The sequence below is a fragment of the Pelodiscus sinensis genome, chromosome 3 (genome assembly GCF_049634645.1).
Source record: "Pelodiscus sinensis isolate JC-2024 chromosome 3, ASM4963464v1, whole genome shotgun sequence".
Classification (NCBI taxonomy): Eukaryota; Metazoa; Chordata; order Testudines; family Trionychidae; genus Pelodiscus; species Pelodiscus sinensis.
The window spans coordinates 43,878,911-43,895,703 of record NC_134713.1 but is presented as its reverse complement, the minus strand read 5'-3'; the positions used below and the strand labels follow the sequence as shown (position 1 = coordinate 43,895,703).

Below are 16,793 nucleotides of genomic sequence, written 5' to 3'. Positions count from 1 at the left end.
GATAAGGGAAGATGCTCTCTCCTGGCTGACGCTGGTCCGGGTTTTACCTCTGCTGTGGTGTAGTTTAAATGTAGTAAGAACCAGGTAGGCTTTTAGATACTAAAAATCGCACCACGGCCCTTACTCCAGCTATGCCATGGGATGAGCTACGTGGTAGGCAGCAGACAGCTTCCCCATGTGCTGGGACTAGAGCCAGGCCACGGTGCAGCTGCTCCTGGGCCAGGGACATGGTACTAAATATAGCACCGCAGCCCTGGCTACAGCCCTGGCACACAGGACAGCCACCCACCATGCTGCTCTACCTGGCAGGTGCAGGTGACAAGATGGCAGAAGGTGAGGGAATGGGCAGGAGGAGAGGTAAGGGAAAGGTGAGGTGAGGAGAGGAAGGGGCTTATGCTGAGGGCAAAGGCAGGAGAAGAAAGGTGAAGGCACCAAGGGGCAGGGTGCAGGAGAGACAAATGCCAGGAGGCCAAGAGGAGACAGTGAGGGGAAAGGGCAGGAGGAGTGGATGGTGGGAGGGGGAAGGATGGGAAGGTGTCAGTGGAGGTGGGAGAGGGGAGGGGACAGGGTGATTCTGGGAGAGAAAAGGGGAGGGAAAATGGGGGGCAAGAAGAAGGAAGAAAAGAGGGGAGAAGGGGGTGCCGGGAGAAGAGGGGTTGAAAGGAGGGGTGGGTAAGAGGAAGGTGGGGGATGGAGCAAGTAATATGTGAGGGCACAGAGGGGCATGAGGAGAACTGGGGTAGAGGGTGGTGAGGGGGTGGGCACCAGGGGGCAGGTGTTGGGAAGGCAGGGGCAGTGAGGGAAAGAGGAGGCACCAGGTGAGTGCAGGGGGTAAGGCAAGGTGCCAGGGGTATTGTGGGGGTGAAGCAGAAGAGCAGACAGGTGGAGGGGAGAGGAAGGGGGAATAGACATCAGAGAGCAGAGGAGAGAGGCGGGGCAGGTGCATAGAAGGAGAAGGAATGGAGAGGTGGGCTAGAGGAGGGGTGGTCACAAGAGGGAAGGGAAGGGCAGGTGCGGGGGTCAGAGAGGATGGGGAGGAGGGCAGATCCTAGGAGGTCTGAGGGGAGTGAAAAGGGCAGGAGCCAGGACAGCAGAGGAGGGAGGAGGGTTGAGGGGTGGGGAGCACATGGGGCGAGCAGAAGGTGGGAGACATGGCAGCACAGGGAAAAAGGGAGAGGTTCATACCTTGGGTGCCACGGTGGCACACGTCTGAACAAGCACACATGACCTCAATATTGGTGCACAAAACAAAACTCACTCCACTCATGAATGGAAAATCTTATAGGGAACACTGAACCTAACCCACATTAATGTAGATTTCTTCATTTTATGTTTCATTTAGTGCAATTAGGTAAACAACATTTTTCACTACGGGTATGTCTACACTACCACCCTAGTTCGAACTAGGTGGTTAATGTAGGCATTTGAAGTTGCAAATGAAGCCTGGGATATTTAAATCCCGGGCTTCATTTGCAACTTCGGTTGCCTAAATTAACCACCCTAGTTCGAACTAGGGTGGTAGTGTAGACATACCCTATAATACAACATTTTGGCTTTTATAGAGAATTCATACTAGAGCCCTTCCCCCTCTTGGTGATAAGATTACTCATTTTGTTATCTATAGGAGATCTTGTGGGGTTTTTGGTGGAGGGAAGCAGGACTTGTTCCAACTAGGAAGTTTGTATCATGGGCTTTGAAGAACCAATTTGATATGGGTTCTCCTCATTCCTATGTCCTCTGCCACTGTTATTATTAGGAATTATATAGCAGTGCACTCCTTTGAAAAAAAAATGTAAAACGGCTTGTTGCTGTATATATGTCCAATCTTTATAAAGTTCTTTGAGACTTGAAAAGCACTGTGTTAAATACTAGATATTATTGTGAGGATTTGTGTGTTTGTCATATTTTGGAATTAAAAAATCTGTTCAATTGTTTTTGTTTTCCACTTACTTAAGTTTATTATTTTACTTTGTAGCTATTTGAATCAGAATTGAAGCAAAATGAAAATAAAATACAGGAGCTGAAGGACAAAGTGACAGAACTGTTGGAGAAGAATCCTGATTCTCCTGAGGCACCCAAATGGAAACAGATGTTAGATAAAATAGGTACTGCAATGTACCAGCATTAGGGCTTAGATTAATTTTGAACTTCCTACATTTTTAATTATTTCCTCATACTACCAGTCACTAGAATTTTGAATTATCTTGCATCTTTTCTTGTAAACTATGGGACAAAATTCTACTTTTTGAATTTTAATATGTACTTTCTGTACAACAGTACAAATCTAGAGTCTGAAATCAGTGAATTTTATCTGGATTTACCCCAGTTTAACAGAGAGCAGAATTTGACCTCCTGTTTTCAGAGGTTTTATAATTCATCCATTTCAAATTGTGTGAGGGTAAGCTTGAAGGCAGTTGTTGGTGCATATACGGATATGTTTTGTAAGGATATGAAAAAATAACTAAGATCAGTTTCTAGAGCATTGATATAATACACAGAGCATTTGGAGCTTTTTTAATGCCTTCTATCAGGCTGTTTTTCCATACTCTCGCGGGCTTTTGTAATGTATTGTTTTTAGTGTATGCTTGCCATTTTCTTCAGTTAATTGTAAATTTCCTCCCCCTCCAGAATGGCAATTTCTACTTTTGGACCATAGCTAGTACTAGTAGTAGTAATAATAATAATAGTATTCACTATGCAATTTTCATATTTTTTAAAAATGGATTTTTTATATTTTAAAATAAAGTTTAGTTTTGCGGTCATTCATTGATATTAATATACATTTCTCTAACTTCAGTTAGTTTAGAAAAATTATGAAGGAGCTCAGAAGAAGTCCAAGGACTATATGATTAGAAAGAGAATTAAAGCAACACTAGCAGGGCCGACAGAGAAGTGACACAGTACGAAGGTGGAGCAAAGGCATTTCAGATTGGCAAACAAGACGTTAAAGAGGAGAAACACACGGTAGATTTGAGTGACTACACAAGGAGCATAAGAAGAATCCAAAGAAAACAAGGAGTAAATAAAACGTTAGAGCCAAATGAGGAAACCTTGAAAGAATCAGAGCTACACAAGAGAGGATAGACAGAAAGAGCTGGAGTGGGATAGAAATTGCTTACGGGAGCAGAGAGAGGAGCAGGCATAGAGGAATTTATGTAACACAGAACTGAACCTAGGGTAGCAGTAAAACTATGCTGTTTCACACCAACTGATTTAGTCCAGCTACTCATTTTTAGTTTTTACTCATTAATTTTAGAAGCATTTTTATAACTTTCTTATACCTTATTTTATCAGCATCTTAAAGACAAACAAAACATGTAGATGGCATGGCTTTTGTGGGTACAACGTTGTGGGTATCATAAGCTTTTTGTGGGTATAAACATTATCACTACTTTATGATAGATTCCAAATGGAAGGAACTCAATCAGGTTACAGCTGACAGACGACAAAATCTTGAAGAGTCCTCAAATTACCTGACCCAGTTCCAGACGACAGAAGCTCAATTAAAGCAGTGGCTTCTAGAGAAGGAGCTCATGGTCAGTGTGCTTGGACCACTGTCCATTGACCCAAATATGCTGAATACACAGAAGCAGCAGGTCCAGGTGAGTTTGTTGATAGTATATGTTATAACATGTTCTGATCCCTTTGCTAAGGTGCTATTCATTTGAACTTAGTGTGCAGCACAATCAGCAGAAATTGGCTATGAGTTTATCAGAAAACATAACTAATTTATTTCAGATGGCTATAGTATTCATAAGTACAGACACACAAACAACAAATAAAAATAACCCAAAGAAAGATCAAAAGATCTAAAAAATGTTCAGAACATATCCCTAAGGAGATACCAGATAATACTGAGCCTCAAGTAAATGATTCTATTTCAACCATTCTGTGGTTTATCCATATTCTTGTGAAACTGTCTTTTGAAGTTGTATTAATTTGAGCATGTAAGAAGCTAATAACTTTTAATGACTAGTTCTCTCACAACATTTATACTATTTAGAAAATGTTCTTTTGAGGATTTGCCCCTTTAATTGTGCCTGTCGCTAATAAAAATTTGAAAACAAGTAAAATGCAGGGTTGAGAAAAGGAAGTTGTAAATTACAGACTGTGAAACAAAGAAGTAAGAGAAAATAAAGGGAAAATCCTGACTGAATACACCAGTAAAAAGAAATCAAATCCTGAATATACCAGTAAAAAGAAATCAAAGTTAAACCAGACCAGGTATCAGAAGTTAGGAATTTTGGTTATAAACATTTCTCTTCCTGAGAGTTGATCTAACCTGTGAGAAGATGCTATAGTCCTATTTGGCACAAAAAATGATTGAAACTAACATTGTCCATATCGTTTATGAGGTGATTAGAAGAAAGTATAAAAAATGAACTTTGTTGCAGTACGTGTATAAAAATGATTTAATGTTTGTCTGTAAGCAAACAAAAAATTAAAAATCTAAATAGCTAGCATGAGATTATCAGGTATCACTTAACAGTCATTAAAAATGACTTTTTTAAAATAACTTAAAAGTGACTAAAAAAGTTAAGGCTTTTAAAAGGAAAGTTTTGCAATAGTCTGTAAAAATGAAACTGTCATGTACATCCCTTCTGTAAACACTTTGACTTATTGTCAAAAAAGTTAACACTGAGAGCTAGCGATATAAACATCAATAATTCTTACAATATACATTCAGTACTTCTTTGAATCCACCCAAATGTTATTTTGGTGCTAAAATAATATATTACAGAATTATGTCAATATACACCTCTTTTGATGTTAGCTCTGAGAATAAATTTCAAAACTGCCTGGGCAAGAAAACACTTTTTGAAACAAAATGCTGATTTTTTACTTGGTACTATTTACTTGATTATTTTACTTTTATATTATGAAAATTCAATGTTTGTATCTGCTGATTGAATTCCCATTTAGTAAAGAAGTATACTATGAAAATGTGGCTTATTTTTTTTCTCTGTAACGACAAAATTGGCAGTCCAAATAGTTCCCTTGATGCAATATGTGTAAAACAACACTTGAATGGTGTGTATTAGAAATTAATTCACTTGCTCCTGATATTGGGAGACTGGTGTGGCTTAATAATTCTTAATAACTACTGCTTGGTTGGAGAGGTATTTACTTAAAAATGTTATGAAATTAATGAATCTTTATTTATTCCCTCCTTAGATTCTGCTTAAAGAGTTTGATACCAGAAAGCCTCAGTATGAACAGTTAACCATAGCTGTTCAGGGGATACTGAAGAGACCAGGTGAACATCCCCCTTCTCATGAAATTGTGAAAAAGCAACTGGCAGCTGTGGCACAAAAGTGGGACGGTCTAACAGGACAACTGAGTGACAGATGTGGTCAAATTGACCATGCCATTGTCAAAAGCAAAGAGTATCAAAGCCTTCTGAGAAGCCTGTCAGATAAGCTAAGTGCTTTGGATAATAAACTAAGCAGCAACCTGGCTGTGAGCACACACCCTGATGCTATGAAACAACAATTGGAAATGGCTAGAGAAGTGAAGCAGGAAATAGAAGAGGAAATGAAAAATATAAAAGTGGCTCAGGCCCTTTGTGAGGAGCTGTCAGCACTGGTTGGAGAAGAGTACTTGAAAGCGGAACTTACTAGGCAATTGGAAGGCATCTTAAAACCATTTATGGATATTGAACAGAAAGCAGGTTAGTATTAAAAACAAGGGGGAAAGGTAATGTACAAATAGAGCAAAGCACTAATTATTAAAGTTCTCTGGTCCTTTTAAAAATATCTTGTGTTTATCAAAATGTGCCTGAGCCATAGTCCTAAATACTATCAGCTGCCTAGTGTTGGGGATCCAATCTTAGTAGCTAGTCCCTGTGTCTATAACAAAAGACAGGACTATGTAGCACTTTAGAGACTAACAAGATGGTTTATTAGGTGATGAGCTTTTGTGGGCCAGACCCACTTCCTCAGATCAATATGTGGAAGAAAATCTTCTTCCACATATTGATCTGAGGAAGTGGGTCTGGCCCACAAAAGCTCATCACCTAATAAACCATTTTGTTAGTCTTTAAAGTGCTACATAGTCCTGTCTTTTGTTTTAGCTACACCAGACTGCATCTCTATCCCTGTCACTATAAGAATCTAAAACCATACCCCAGGTCTTCAGGGACGGAACTGAAGTGCAGGGGAACCAATAGTGGTATTTTTAAAATCTCAACCTGCAAACCCAGCTTCCCTGCCAGAATTACAGTAAATTTTGCATATATTCAGAATATTAGCCCAACACAAATTATGCTACAGTTAAATGTAAGTCAATACAGAAGTAACGGGGTAATATGTAATGCCCTGTATACCAGAAGTCCAGCTATATGATCTAATGGTCCTTACTGGCCTTTAACTCTGTGAATCATGATCATTGATGAGGCTTAAATATCTTGCTGGATTTTTATGGGCTCCTTAGCTTGGCTCTCTTATGGTGGCAGGCTTTATTACCATGGTTGGCTCTGCAGAAATCCTTCCTTCTTGGTGGCCTCAATCCCCTGTTGAGACTCACTCGTCTTGTTTTTTTCTGCTAAAGAGACATTTTTTTTATCTTATACATATTGTCTGAAATATTACTCTCTGTGTTAAGTAGGAATTTCTAATGAAAAATGAAGCATAATAAAATTAATTGGGCAAACTACAATAAACATATAAACATATATTACAATAAACATATATTACTCAGAACAAAAATATTTTCCTTTGGTTAGAAATTACCATAATTTTGGTCAGTAGCTAGTTGTAAAAATGACACTGTATATCGTGTCTTGCAGGCAATCATGTTCTGCAACTTCAATCAGCATATGCTACTTCTCATCAGTTCCAGCAAATGTCTAAGGACTTTCAGACGTGGCTGGACAAAAAGAAGGAAGAACTGAACCAGGGTCACCCTATTTCAGCCAAGCTTGATATCTTGCAGTCATTAATTGGAGAGCAGAAAGATTTTAAGCAGACCTTGTCTGACCAGATTAGTTCCTATGAAAAAATTGTTGCAGAAGGTGAAAGTCTCCTACAGAAGACTCAAGGAGTTGACAGAGCAGAATTGCAGTCTCAGCTGGGCCTGGTCAAAAGTAACTGGGATGAAATAAATAAGCAAGCAAGAGAAAGGCAAGATAAGTTAAATGATTGCCTGGAAAAAGCCCTCATTTACAAACAGCATGTAGAACACCTGCAGCCCTGGTTAGAGAAATACCAAAATAGCCTGTCTGAAGTAAGGATTGTCATAGATCCTGTTGAAATAGAGAATTCTATTGCTCAGGTGAAGACCTGGCAAAAGGATTTGGACAAACACCATGGCATGGTGGAATCATTAAATAATGCAGCTGACAGTTTGCTCAATGCCAGTCAAACAGATAAAGAAAGCATTACAGAAGAGAAAGTGGCTTTGAACCAGAAAGTGGATATGGTCACAGAACAATTACATAGTAAGAGAGAGTCCTTGGAAAACATGGCACGAAGGCTGAAAGAGTTTCAGGAATCATCCAGGGAAACCCAGAGGCAACTTAAAAGTGCTAAAGAGCAGCTGGAAGCTCATGATGCTCTTGGACCCCAGGCTTGCAGTAACAAACACTTGACAATGTTGCAGAGCCAGCAGAAAACACTTCAGACTTTAAAGCCTCATGTGGACTTGGCAACAAAACTTGCCCAGGAACTGGTGGTAGAAGCTTCTGATTCAAAAGGTGTTTCTGACCTCTTGTTGCAAGCTGACTCTTTAAAGCAAGACTACAATACGGTCAGACAGCAGGTTGAAGACAAGTGTTCGTTCTTAGAGACCAAACTTCAGGGAATTGGTCATTTCCAAAACAACATCAGAGAGATGTTTTCTCAGTTTGCAGAGTTTGATGATGAGCTCGATAGCATGGGTCCAGCAGGAAGAGATCTAGACACTCTGCGGTTACAAAGAGAGGATATCAAAAATTTCCTCAAAAAGCTGGAAGATCTTATAACAAGTAACGAAAATGCCAATAAAACCTGTAAAATGATGTTAGCCACTGAAGCTTCTCCTGATCTTGTTGGTATAAAAAGGGACTTAGAGGCTTTAAGTAAACAATGCAATAAGTTACTGGACAGAGCAAAAGCCAGAGAGGAACAAGTGGAAGGAACTATTAGTCGTATTGAAGAGTTTTATAGTAAATTAAAAGAATTGTCCTGTTTGCTTGGGGGAGCTGAAGAACATGAAGAGTCTCAAGGTACTGTTGGAATGGAAACAGACATTATTAATCAACAGCTGAATATATTCAAGGTAGGAAGGACCTTTCTTATAGAATACTGTACTGCAAAACAATTTCTGAATGGAACACTCTATAATCCTTGGATTCCATGTTGTGAATGGGGTTGTTTTAAGATGAGCACTTGAAGGAGAAATACTTCTACTGTATATCAGTCCCATCACTGTGCTCCAGAGCTGCTGTTTCTGTCCTTCCTCTTGCTAAACTCTCATTGCCCTGCAGCCCAGTTTACCATTCCCGCATTCCAGCTCCTGTTTTTCCTGATCTGTTCTTTCTCCAGGCTCCTGTGAGCCTCATAGTCCTTATTTCCCTTCCCACACAACCCACCTACCTCACCTCTCTAAGAGGCTTTTTCTTACTGACCTCCACACAGTCTCCAGGAAAGTGCTTCACTAGATTTGTCCATATACCACAGAGACCTTTTTTCTTCCTTATAGCTGCAGTTAGCTCAACTCCTGCAAACGTGTGTGCTTAGCTTTACTGTCAAGAGATGTCCCATCACTTCAGTGGAACTTGTCACAGTAGTGCAATCGACCACATGCATACGTGCTTGCAGGATCAGAGCCCTAGTTTCTTCCTCCTCTTACTCTGACATTTGTTCCACAGTTCCATCCTTTCATTCTAACTGACCCCCACCATCTCTCCATTGATATCCCTTTCTCTTTCCTTTTTAATTTGCAAATCACATCCACCATTCTAGCCAGTCCTAAATTGGAATCTTGTGTAAATTAATTCAGGAAATGTTATTACAATCTCATGTTCTTCATATATCACATAAAATTAGTGTGTTTATCTTGGAACCTTATCTAAAATATCTGAAATATCCTTCTCCCTGCTGCGTGTAGTTATACTATGTACTGTTTGGTGCTGTTGTCCAGGGCAGGTAAAACTCTATTTCAGGGATGTTGTATGTATATAACCTATGAAGTGCTTTGTGATGAAAGGTGGTTTATACATTATTTATTTATTTGTTTGTTTGTTTATTTATTTATTTATTCATTCAACTTTACAAATGATATTTCAACACTCAAGTAATTGGATAAAAGTGGGCACCCTTGGAAAAACCTGGCTATAGAACATTTTATAAACAACTGTTTTTAAAATATCATATATTTTCTAACAACAGTGTGGCAACATGCCAAAGTTTCTCTTAAGCTTTGCAACATATGATTTCAAATTCAATTCAATATTGACTCCAAAGTTTGTATAGCTTAGGCTAGCCTTACTTACTCTAGTTTACTTTATCATAAAACAGTCCTTCCTCACGTGAATTAATTTGTATTCTAAAAAAAGAGGATTAGAGATGAAGAAAAGCAGTTGTATACTTTTCCCAGCAGAGGGTGCTTTTTTGCTTGTTTGGGCTGAATCATTGTGTCAGGATATGAAACTGGATTCATTATACATGCACAGTCTGAGTGTTCCAGTTTCACTGCTGAATTACTTTATCTTCTGTAAATTATGCTGCTCTTTTAAAATGCATAAATGCATACAAAAGTGTTGAAATACTAGTTATATTATGAACACATTCTATTAGATTGTTGAGATTAAAATAGAATGCAACTTGGTACTGACCAGTATACATCAATTTAGAAACAGAAACCAATTGCTTCTTTTTGAACAATGTTAGAAAAGCACTTGGAAAACAATAAGCAAAATGATTATGCTGTGATTTCAGTTGTTTATATTGGCACAATTGAATTGTGATTGGTGATATTTCCATATCTCTGCTACTTGCCAGAGTGGTAGCCATTTAAATGTAATTCTCTTTAACCACAAAAAGTTTACACCCTGTGGTAGATTTTTAAACAAGCAGAGCCCTCATGTGGAGGCAGCCTGACTACTGCAGAAATAAGGGAGCTAGAAAATAGTACTCCGGGTTCGTCTCTTATATTCTTATATGCCTTGTCTCAGTATTAATTGTCTGCACCAGTGAGCTCAATATCCTTACAGTGGAACAGCAGATATCCTTGTAGAATAACATAGCAGCCTTGGACCATCGTATAGTTGCTCTTGCTGAGCTGCCCGATAGGCACAAACAGGGGCGGATATAGGTCAGGGCGAGCAGGGCGGCCGCCCCGACCCATTTTCGCGATCGGGGCTTTTTTGCGGAAAACAAATCTGAGCTGTCTACATTGGCCCTTTTGCGCAAAAGGGACTTTTGCCTGAACGGGAGCAGAATAGTATTTCCGCAAGAAGCACTGATTTCTTACAGTAGGAAGTCAGTGCTTTTGCGGAAATTCAAGCGGCCAGTGTAGATAGCTGGCAAGTGTTTCCGGAAAAGCCACTTGGGGGATTTCTAAATGTCTTGTCCTTTCTGCAAGCTCCTTTGCACTGCTGGTGGGGTTACACATATACATTTTGAATAGGAACTGGGAAGCTGTTGAGCTTGGTGTTCAAGGCAAGACCTTCTGGTTCCATTCTGGGGCTACAGGAAGAAGCAGGAACAAGAAATATCTATGCTGCTATCAGGAAGAAGCCCTTTGAGCCTGGAGATTTCTATTCTGCTCCTGTAAGCTCCTCCTGAATGCCAATATTGCTATTTTCGTGGAAGGGAGACCTATGGGTCCAGTGCCCCTGGTCTGACTCTGTCTGATGAGAGGGGAAGCAGGGTTGGAAGCAACTGACTGGGCAGAGTAGGGTTAGAGATATGGCCATCTCCCAGCACTTTCACACCTGGTAATATTTAGGACTACCACTTGGGCTATGTAAGCTGCACCATGTCAGTTGATGTTACACTTGGTTATCCTCAGCATGCTTCTATAGGGCTGTACTTCTTGACTCAACAGTCCATAGCAGAATGGCTCCAGCAGCAGCTGCTTTGAATGGGAGTGCAGTTTCATGCACATCCACATCTTGTCACCTCCTGTTAAGTGCAACTGTGGCTGCAAAACCAGTCTCCTTCTTTATGACTTTAGCTTCTGTGGTCTAAAATAAATTTGCTTCTGGGTGGATAGACTCATTCACACAGTCTCCTTAAGCTCTTGATGGAAGAATCTTACAGAATGGGCCAAAAGGTGTTTTTTTGTGGTTTGGCCAACTTTTGCAAGCAAAGAATAGAGCTCTGTGATACTTTCTAGTATCTGGTGTTAAAATTCACAATTGTTAAAGAAGAATTTATATTTGAAGTTATTTATTGTATTTGTATTTCCTCTGCTTGTTTCAGTCACTGTGTAGTGTGACATCCAAAGTGGATGCCACCAATTTTAACTGACACTAGCAAATGGAAGCATGGCTTGCATTAACTTGAAATCCTGTGGTTTATTGCTTAGTTTTAATATGAAAAGTTGTCATTTTGGGGGAAAGATATGCTTTTTGTATAGCAATTGTGTAAAGTCTACAGCAGTTCGATCAGAATAGTTGTTTCACAGAATAAGACAGGAGAGAATTTTGGAATCATATCAGTGTAACTAGGATCAGAATTTGGCCTGTGGCTGCAAAACAGGAAAACAAAAAACAAAACAAAAAAGCACCCACCTTTGTTGGTATTCAAAGAAAAGTGATTTGAAAAGCAACAACAAATAATTTGGTGTTCCTGTTCAAAGCTGTTTTATTACAGTAGCTAGCATTTTGTGGTTTTTTGGCATTAGTTTTGTTCAGATTTGAAACAGATTTTTGTTTTCAAATGAAGTATACAATGAGTGAGTGGATCTGAAATAAGAGGGGAATTCCAGTAGCTGGACTTGTTCTATTTAGTTACACTGATTCTACTTTCTGTTTTCTTTAAAAACAAAACAAGAAAACTTTAGATGTGAGCCTTAACCAGTCTCCTGGATCTGGAATCACCCAGAACTTCTAGCACTTAAAGCACAAAAAATAAAAAAGCTCATTCAGAAAACTGTTAAATTATTACAGTTCTTGAAATCTTTGCAAAATGCTTCATTAACTTCATTAACAAGCCTTCCCTGTTTTCCATTGGAAATATATAAAATTGTTTTCAGCTTTCATCACTGGATGTTTTTTCCCTTCTGTTCACTGTTCCCCAGAACAATAGTATAGGCAGTCCCCGGGTTACGTACAAGATAGGGACTGTAGGTTTGTTCTTAAGTTGAATCTGTATGTAAGTCGGAACTGGTGTCAGCCGCTGCTGAAACTGATCAGTTTCAACCGCGGCTGAATCTGGATGCCAGTTCTGACTTGCATACAGGCCAGGGAGACGGGGAGCAAAGCCGCTGAGCACACCCGCAGCGGGACAGCCCAGCAGACCAGGGACACCAGCAGACCAGGGACACCAGAACAAAGCCGCCGCCTGAGCAGCAGCTTTGCTGCCCCCCCCCCCCCCCAGCAGACCAGGGGGACAGGAGCAAAGCCGCCCAGGCGGCGGGAGTCCCGCTGCCTCGGCGGCTTTGCTCCGGGGCAAACGAGCAAAGCTGCCCAGGCAGCGGGACTCCCGCCGCCTGGGCGGCTTTGCTTGGGTGTCCCTGGTGTGCTGGGGGGATCCAGCAGCTTTGCTGGACCCCCCCAGCAGACCAGGGAGACTGGGAGAAACTTTTCTCGCCCCAGAGGACACGGGTGGCGACCCGCCGCCCGTGAGCTCCGGGGCGAAAAAAGCCCCGTTCGTAAGTGCGGATCCGACATAAGTCGTAGGATCTGACATAAGTCGCGTACGTCGGGGACTGCCTGTAGTTGCAACTCTTAAAGATTTTCCTTCATATTTGTACAGTGCCTAGAAAATAATAGTTTCTAATTGAACTTCATAGGAATCTTAACCTTGCTGAATATTCTGGTTGATGAGCTTGAACTAAGAATTTAATTGGTTTATGCTTGTTGCGTCGACAGGGTCTTCTGACTATTACACTTGAAGCAAAATGGTGTTTACTCAACCATCTGAGGTTTAAATTCTGTTTTTTTTTTTTTTCATGTACTGATTTGCAAATATTGCATAAAACATCGTAGATTCTTTCATGAGGTTAACCTCTATTTATAACATGTGGCAAACAGAGAAAAAAAGGTATATAGTTGTAGTTTGATTACTAATTCATTTTTTAAGAAACAACAGGAAAAAGGTACTAAAACTTATGAATGTAGCATCAGATTATTAAAAAATGGTCTTCATTTTATCGATCAAAAATGGGAACGCCTTTTAAAAAACGCTCACAAAAGTGTTCCTATTTTTTTATTCAAAATTTGGAAATTTTAGACCTAGTCCTGGCTTTTTATTCAGTGAGATTTTGAATTCAGTGAGATTTTGTTTGTGATTGGTTTGGGTGAAGAATACATGATAGGAGCTCAGAAGAGTATCTAACCTTAACAATTCTAGTTATATTTTTCTCATTTAGAGATACCTGAGACATCAGTCTCAAGATTGGCATAGTTTAATATGTCAAGGGATTTTTTGGGCACTGGAAACCTTATTTTTTGTAATAGCTGTACTTACTAAGAAAAGGCAAAATGCATGAGAGAAACAAAACAGAATTTATTTCATGACCCTTTACTTTTTGGTATGTAGTTGAGCGTACACATTATCTTGACATGACATTTTTTTCTTGTGTTTTAAAACATCCTAATTTTAAAAAAATGTATGTAGTGTTTTTGTTTCCTATTCGCTGCAATTTTAAAAAAACACTTTGGTAGATTTTTATTCAGTAGTGCATTGTTAAATTTTAATACCAAATACCATATGCTGCCCTTAACCTTTGATCAGAACACTCACTAAAATTAATACCATACATCAAGAGCAGTACAGGGCCTGGGCCAATACTAATATGCAAATTAGTGCTAATGAAGAAACAGCTTGTATATAACATCTTTAATCAGCATGTTATGTGCCAGTCTTCAGCCTCTTTAGATTTTTATTTGTTTTAAATTGACACTGTCAGGTAGTTTAGATACAAAATGTAGGATTCCTTTAAAAAGTTTTTATGAATGTGTAGCTTGATTCCGCGCTTTGTTTGTCTGGTTTTATGTCTGTTTACTCTTTGGGAACCAGGGTCCTAATATTAATATAAACATTTTCTTGTTTTTTCAATAGAGACCAGGGTGGTGGGGGTGGGGGTGGTTGTTTGGACTTAAAAGTTTGCCATCTAGTATTTGGAACTCAGACATTGCAATGTTGTGCAACTGGATGAGAGTTGGAAAGTGAAGATGAATAAAAACAAAGCTGACATTGACATTGGTTAATTTCCATTTTCCAGTTTGAATAAAATATAAAACTTATACAGACTAAATAAAGTTAAATTTTAGATTTTATAAAATAATTATTATAATTTCAGATTTTATAATTAAAACAGATAAAGACACAGATAAAGATTTGATTTTTAACATAACAGTATCCCTTTAAAAGATGACAATATTGGGCTGTTTTTCACGATAGAGTGTATTTATAAACTGCATTTCATTACCAGAAATCCTTGAAGAACATAAGAGATTAGATTCCTGATAATTCAACATGCTGCACTGGCTTGTTTTTATATAATTAAACAGAATAGTACTGTTTCTGCATGCTTGAAATATATTCTGGAAGTTTGGTATGTGTGGTGTCAGATTACCTAGTTAAGCTGTCCCTTGTCAGTTTCAACATTCTGAATTAATTAACAGTTTCATTGCGCTTCTAAGCAAATCAGGTCTTCCACAATTAAATAATGCATTCTGATTTACATAATGTCAGCAGCAGCTAGTTTGTTGCAGTTTAATATCTTGAGTCTGGAGGGTCCTCCCACAATTTCAGAGACAAGGCAAATGGTAAAAGTGAAAAGATGACTGAGTAGTTGAGTCATGTGGGGCAGAAAACATAAGGGGGTAGAGCTAAAAGGTCAGGCACCTTCTAATGCTTGGCCAGAGTAATACTCTGAGAACGAATGGGATAGTAGCAGATGTTGCCTAAAGAATAGAAAGGGTGTTTCTTTAAGCTCAGTGTTGGGAGGATGCCTGTCAGTTCGTAAGAAACCAGGGAGAGCTGGAAAGCTTATCAGCTACGCTGGATGGTACATGCAAACGTTCATTGTTGGATTTCCTTTTATGCCTTCTTCTCTACAGCTGCACTTCGAAATGAAGACAAAACGGTGACCACAGTCTGCCAGCTACAATTTATAGTTAAATCTTGCTGAATTTAAACGAAACATAAATCTGCTGTGCCTTAGGAAAAGAAAGCTTGTAGTTATTCTGCACTGCAGTTGCCTTAAACAGGATAACAACTTTCCAGGAGGATATTTTGAAAACAAATCAGAAAGAGTTACTTTCTACTTAGTTTAAAGGGCTGTTTGGTTGCATTCTCCTGGCTACCAAGAAAACTGTGTCTTCCTATGGAACTTCTGAATACGCCAGAAAGAAGCTTAGTACCAGAAGAAAATAGGCTGCCTTTCAGATTAAGGTTATTTATAGCTATTGCCAAAAAAAAGTAAAGGACTGTTTTACTGATTTTACTCTTCTGGATTTAGCTTATTTTTCCCTGAAGGTTTTCTTTGTGCCTTGGTCTAAACAATACACAGCTACTATGTGGGTTCTTTCTTTTTAAGCTTCTGCACCATGTCTTATTTATAACAGGAGATGGAATTCTGCAAACCATTTGAAAGGATTACAGTTAATCAGTCACCTACAGAAGATAATGTTCTGCCTACTATAATGCTTATTCATTTGGAAAGCTTAATCTGGAGATTTAAACTACAAATTGTGACCTGCAAAAAGAAATGGAAAGTTCTGTGGAATCTTATGCGGATTGAGGCACAGTTGGGTTTTTGCTTCTTTTTGTTGTGATTTTGGAAGACTTCTGCTCCTTACTTACAAAAGCACTTTATATTTCAGGAATAAAAATTAAATAAATCACAGCCTGGTAAAGATATAGTTGCTTTTGCACTGATTATGACCGTAAGCACCTCATAAATTATGATGTAGATTTTGTATATGTGCACCTTTGTGCTAAAGCCAAGTTGACTCCAGTTGTTCAGCGCAATGTTTTTCATTAGATTTTTTTCACACTTCAAGAAAACAGAAGCATAGTAAACATTTTCTGTAAACATTTTCAAAATGGGGAAGCCGCTTAGCAGGCCAGACTGTTTACGTCAAAATCCTCCTTGTGTAGGGAAGGGTGAAGAAGATGAGGATCTAAATATTGAAGACTGTTATGTTCCTCAAAGGTCAATCTATGACACAGTGAGACTGAATGAACAGATTGATTCAGGCTCCAAAGGCAGCCTGTCCTCGAGACATTTCACAGATCGGACTTTACCATATAGTCATAGAACACTGGATATTAGCACTCTGTGCCCCAATGGTGCCCTTACTTCTTCCAGTGTATTTGAGCTCAGAGGACGTGAAGTTAACAAATTAGATGAAAAAATGATATTTGATGCACTTAAACTGAATAGTGATATAATTCGAACTGCTGGATTACCCAAAACAAAATCTCACACAGAAAAGAAAGAACATAGGAGATCATGGAGAATGTTTGTTCCACCCAATTTTGCAGACTGTGCAAATAAAAGTGAATGCTCATTTGTTGAAACTGCTGAGAAATCAGATATAGCAAAAGCAGGCAAATGCAAATTTGGAACTAATTCCCTCACCTCAGAAGAGGATGACTCTGGTCTATGCAGCCCTCCAACAGAAAGAGAAGAAA

At 39.2% G+C, this 16,793-nt stretch overlaps 1 protein-coding gene across 30 annotated transcripts in view; it reads left to right on the top strand.

Moving 5' to 3' along the window:
* DST (dystonin) overlaps window positions 1-16,793 on the top strand; it is a 470,874-nt gene that overhangs the window by 346,626 nt on the left and 107,455 nt on the right. For all 30 annotated transcript variants that reach the window (XM_006110983.4, XM_025182427.2, XM_075923642.1 and 27 more), the window contains 4 exons: window positions 1,976-2,105; window positions 3,403-3,602; window positions 5,176-5,671; window positions 6,788-8,256. In XM_006110983.4, coding sequence (XP_006111045.2) covers window positions 1,976-2,105; window positions 3,403-3,602; window positions 5,176-5,671; window positions 6,788-8,256 — 2,295 coding nt within the window. The remainder of the gene's footprint in view (window positions 1-1,975; window positions 2,106-3,402; window positions 3,603-5,175; window positions 5,672-6,787; window positions 8,257-16,793) is intronic.